Below are 5,329 nucleotides of genomic sequence, written 5' to 3'. Positions count from 1 at the left end.
ACAAACTTTGTTACCAATTGATAATTGTCTGCCGGTCTTGCCTTGTGGGCAGAGTAAAGCCAGTGGCATACAATCCTCATCTGGTACCACTGTTTTTGTTGCCAGATACCTACTTCCATCGTTTCAACGCTTATGTTTGTCTGTCGGACACTGTTCGACCGTGTGGACGCACCTTTTATGTTCCTTTTTCTATTGGGCACCTGTCAATCTTCCTTTCTGCAAAGGGTGTTTATCCAAGGCTCAGTTCTTAGAACGTTATTATGACGAGGATTGTCGTCTTCTGAACTATCGGGAACTGTGGTCTTTCCTTCTGCAGCAGAGCTTTGGAATTTTCTTCCTGCTTCAGTTTCCTGAATATTGTAACCTTTCTAATTTTACGAATCAAGGTCATCCATTCTTTCTTGTCTATGCCCTATGCCTCCTGTTTCCGTTTTTATTTTTTCTTTTCCGTCGGATCTGGGCTAGAAAATGGCAATACGTTGTAATTAAATTGGCCTTAATGCTTAAAAGAAGTATGTGGATTTGTTCCTGGATAGATAGTGTATCATATGCAGGGGTTCTATTTACCATATATGCGTCATGATAGTTTATGATTTTTTTCATCTTTATCCCTACATAAAAAATCTTAGTAATTTATATTTTTATCGCATTTCGTAAAGCCATCTATAGATATTCGTAACGATATTTTATGAATTTTTTTACATTGTTATCACTACATAAAAAAAAAATCTTAGAAAAGTATATTTTTATCACATCTGCGTAAAGCCATCTATAGATATGCGTAATGTTATTTTATGATTTTTTTACATTTTTATGACTACGTAAAAAATCTTAGAAATTTATATTTTTATCACATCTACGTAAAGCCATCTCAGGAATTTTTATTTTTGATCTCAGCACATAATGATATATCTTAGGCATTAACATCATCATCATCATCTCTTTCATCGTCTCTTTCATTAGACGAATGACTGATGGGCAGCTTCACCATGGCCACAAATACCGCTTCATTGAACAAGATGAGCAGACCGGGAAGCTAATAAATCATACAGGCTCCTCTTTATCGTGCCAATTTAGATATCTTATCTCTCGTGACTCCCGTTCACATTCAAGACCCGTTCGATATTTTTATATTTCCTCCCGAACGTTTTAAAAGACAGAAAACGGGATTGAGAAAAAAAAAATTCGTGTTAGGTTATTTTTAGGTGATTTATGTGTTTCGACATCATTCGGGACACGTCATTGCTCCAGTGATGATGACCCTCTCGCGTTTCGCTAATTGCATACTCGTCGTTTGCCATATCCCATCCCATGGAACGTCCTCGATTAGTAACTGAATGCTCTTTACATGCCGCCGTCTGACATTCATGATTCGTGACCGGTATAACCTCATTCAACTTTTGTTACCAGGCTTCGCTTTTCGCGCCTTTTCTTCGGGATGTAATGAGCACTTTCACGAGAATACAAACACTTATTTCGCCTTAAGTTTTTCTTATGAACGGTACATATTAAGAACCTCTCAGTTTGTTTAGCTCTTTTTTTTCTTTTTCTTTTTTTGTGCTCCCAAACCAAACAGGGGACCTTTAAATTTAACACCAAAGCACCAAATGTTTTGCTTTTTCTGCAGTGGCCGAAACACTTGTATTTACGTACGGTGTAAAATGATGACTATAATTAAGCGTTACTTTAAATTATGGTGTTCTGTCGGTCTTGTAACTTGCTCTGCTACTTTGCTACTTCGGAACGTTGCTTTTTAATCAGCTTTACTCGAAACCAGTTTCTTCCCCATTCCCGTTTTCTGGTTGGGTACCACTGCAGCAGACTACTTTACATTGTTCTCTGAAGAAAATGGTTAGAGAAATTTTAAGTTTAGGGCAGACTTTCAAATTGGCAGAGGCTAGATCAGGTGTGGGCAAACTACGGCCCGCGGGTCCGACAAATGTTAATAAATTTAAAAGAGAGTTACCAAGTAACTCCAATAATAATGTGAACATTTTATCCCCAAGTGGCTTATCTGGCAAAATTTATTTGACTCGCCAATGATTTTATTGTCTTTCATTCGAATAAATTCAGTTGTCCTGTCACATACAAAATGTATAAGCTGTGCGGCATTTTATTTCAGTCTAGCTCTTATTATCATACAAACTTGACCCAAAATACTAATTAAGAAATTTTTTTCCCAACTGAGTTACGTTGTCTTTCAAATAATTGCACTTCTTGTGAATTTTATACATAACGTACTTTAAAATGTCAATTAATAAAAATTAATTGCAATTTTTCTTTAAAAGTCTTTTATTTTGTCTATGTTAAATATTGATTATTTTGCTTAATAAATTAGCGGCCCTGTAGAATTGTGAATTTTTGAATGTGGCCCTTGCGCTGAAAAGTTTGCCTACCCCTGGTCTAGATGCTAGAGCTCCAAGTTCAAAATGTTTTAGATACAGTGCAACAGAATTGCTTTTGTAAACATCGCGCTGACTTGAGTTCAAACCATATAACCTCAAGTCTTAAACAGAATACTAATGCCCAGATGTTTTAAGAATGATAACATCAAAATATCCCAAGATCTATAGGAAACCTATGCATGTGTATGCCCAGATGTTTTAAGAATGAAACATCAAAATATCCCAAGATCTATAGAAAAACTATGCATGTGGGCTTATTCATACACCCACACACGCACTACACACACACACACACACACACACGTGTATGTATATATATTATATATACACACGTATATATAAACACAAGGTTAAATGCAACTAATGTTGCTTGGTCCTACAGTAACATTTATTGGCCACTAGAAGAAAGGTCCTCTTATGCTTCGATATGCTCAGGAACGCAAAACAAATTGAAGAAGTTGTAGGCTTCGAAACATGGAAAACCGGTTGATATTTAAGCACGGCATTTCTTCACCTTGAAGACTCATTGGGCACCACTTGGCTAATGAAGAGAATATGGCACCCAAGCGAACGAATTTTAGGCGTCATGTCCGGATGGTATTTATAGCTTGAATGTGTGAAAGAATGAACTTTTTGCTGATAAAATGAATTGAAGACCATTACATCGATTATGATATTCATAAGATGGGCAACGTTGCGGGGTAGTTTGGGTCATTAGCATCTAATCAAGTCAGTTATTCGAGAAGATAATAACCATATCTCCCGTGGCAACTTGGATACTCCAACAGTTCTGTAAGTTTCCCTATGCCAAAATCTAGATTAAAACAGAATCGTTACCCCAATAAAAGAAGACCCCTTTATTTCCGGTAAAGAAAGTAGCTTCGCTCTTGTAAACTCGACTAATGAAGATGCTTAGATACAAATATATCTTCTTCGCAATTACTATCAAAAAATGTCTGCCAAAGAAAATTATTTCTATGCGAAAAAAAAGATCACTGGAATCTTCTATTTCTGTGTTAAGGAAAAAAAAGAAGAAGAAAAAGATCACAGGCATCTTCCACATTCAGAATGCGACCTCGCTCGGCAATGAGAACGGCGAGGTCAAATGGGAGGAGCCAAAAGACTGTTTCATGTGTGTGGTCATATATATATACCACGACAGAAACTGCTACCGTATATTCACGTCCCTCCTATCTCAAGTTTAGTATCCTGTACTGAAATTGAAGTAACCATGAGGACTCTGATTGTCTGTGGTAAGGAAAACACTTTAAAAGTTTATTTTCTACGCATTTGTTTTACACAGATAATGTTTTGTCGGTTTAAAATCTCTTTGGTAGTTATTTTTACAATTAGTATAGAATAAGGACGTTCTAGTTGTCTATGTCATACATTATAATGATTAGTTAACACCCACAGACTTTCTTCACCAGTTAACAATGAGTTGAAATATAGCCTTAACAAATAGATATGAACATATTTTTATTTGCCGATTGTTATAATTAAATACTAAGCAAGCAAGCGCGCTAGTTCATACACATTTTATATATTTAAATACACGCACATATATGTATGTATGTATGTATGTGTATATATATATAATATATATATATATATATATATCTATATATATATTATATATATATATAAGCAATGTATGCATGTATGTATTTTATATGTATATATATGTAGGAACTCATACATCCTAGGGATTTAGAATCCAAGATTGATATATTTGAAAGTGTAGGGCATACTTCAAAGAAAAAAATAAACAATTATTTTAGAACATGGAAAATAGTATACTCTTGGAGATACGGTAATGATAAAAAAATAAACTCCACAGCTCTTCTGGGCTTAGCAGCAGCTGATAAGCGTCCTCCAAGCAACGGCTATGGCCCTCCACCAAGCAGTGCCTATGGTCCCCCAAGAAATGGATACGGCGTAGATCCTGCAATTGAAGCCCTGGCTGGGAACATCCCTGGAGGTGGTGTCCCTGGAGAGGACTACCCTATCTTGGCCTCTGTCCCTGATACCGGATTCGACTGCAACGCCCAGAATGTCCCTGGATATTACGCTGACACTGACCCCGAGGCTGGCTGCCAGGTCTTCCACATCTGCCAGGACAGGCCCAGTGGACGCCGTCAGCAGGACTCCTTCCTCTGCCCCAACGGTACCATCTTCAACCAACAGTACCTCGTCTGTGACTGGTGGTTCAACTTCGACTGCGATGACGCCGAATCCTTCTACTCAGTCAACGAACTCATTGGAGTTCAGCCTTATGGTTATGGCAATGGAAATGGTAACGGCAATGGCAATGGTAACAATGGCTATGCCTCAAATGGCAATGGAAACGGTAATGGAAACAACGGGTATGGTTCCAACGGCAACGGAAATGGCAAGAAGAACGGAAATGGAAACGGCAACGGTTTTGGTGCTAATGGTAATGGAGCCGCCTCTGCTCCTAGCAACAGTTACGATGCCCCCTCTGCTCCTTCTGCTCCTTCTGATTCGTATGGAGCTCCTTTCTAAAGTTAAAGCAGTCATGCAAATGAAAATGTTTTAAGCTTTGAACGCCATCGATATATTATTATCTTGGTTTCTAATATTTCTCTGATTACCTTTCCTACAGTTGTCTTTCAGTATTTTTCTTGTATTAAAGTCTTCAACATGTATATTTTTGTATAATAAAAGTGCATTGCGTATATAAAATGTATATTTAACTCAAAATATCCTTACATATATAATAATGCAAATAATGCAAGGTTTAAGCCATCTGTATGGCCCAAGATAAAAGGAAATGTCTTTATATCTGTATTATTGATATATGACCCGTTGGGAGGCAGCGCCGTTAGTGCACTTAATGCGGTGCACTGTAGGGATTAATTAAGGGTCTTTGCAGTGTGCCTTCGGCAGCTATCTGCTACCCC

The 5,329-nt window shown here is 37.4% G+C and overlaps 1 protein-coding gene across 1 annotated transcript; it reads left to right on the top strand.

Annotated features, from left to right (window-relative positions):
- Positions 1-3,586: 3,586 nt before the first annotated feature.
- LOC135198726 (pro-resilin-like) lies at positions 3,587-5,111 on the top strand. Its single transcript, XM_064226581.1, has 2 exons — positions 3,587-3,658; positions 4,246-5,111. Exons 1-2 carry the CDS (start codon positions 3,637-3,639, stop codon positions 4,929-4,931), a joined length of 708 nt encoding a protein of 235 aa, XP_064082651.1. The 5' UTR covers positions 3,587-3,636; the 3' UTR covers positions 4,932-5,111.
- The last annotated feature ends 218 nt before the right edge of the window (positions 5,112-5,329 follow it).

This window comes from Macrobrachium nipponense, chromosome 22 (assembly GCF_015104395.2).
Source record: "Macrobrachium nipponense isolate FS-2020 chromosome 22, ASM1510439v2, whole genome shotgun sequence".
In the NCBI taxonomy this organism is placed as follows: domain Eukaryota; kingdom Metazoa; phylum Arthropoda; class Malacostraca; order Decapoda; family Palaemonidae; genus Macrobrachium; species Macrobrachium nipponense.
This window is presented reverse-complemented; position numbering and strand designations above follow the sequence as displayed.

What these genes read in the sequence shown, in the direction of transcription:
- LOC135198726 (XM_064226581.1), top strand. Translation starts at nt 3,637, where the DNA reads ATGAGGACTCTGATTGTCTGTG. An exon ending in GAGGACTCTGATTGTCTGTG is followed by an intron (nt 3,659 to 4,245) that starts GTAAGGAAAACA and finishes TAAACTCCACAG; the next exon opens with CTCTTCTGGGCTTAGCAGCA.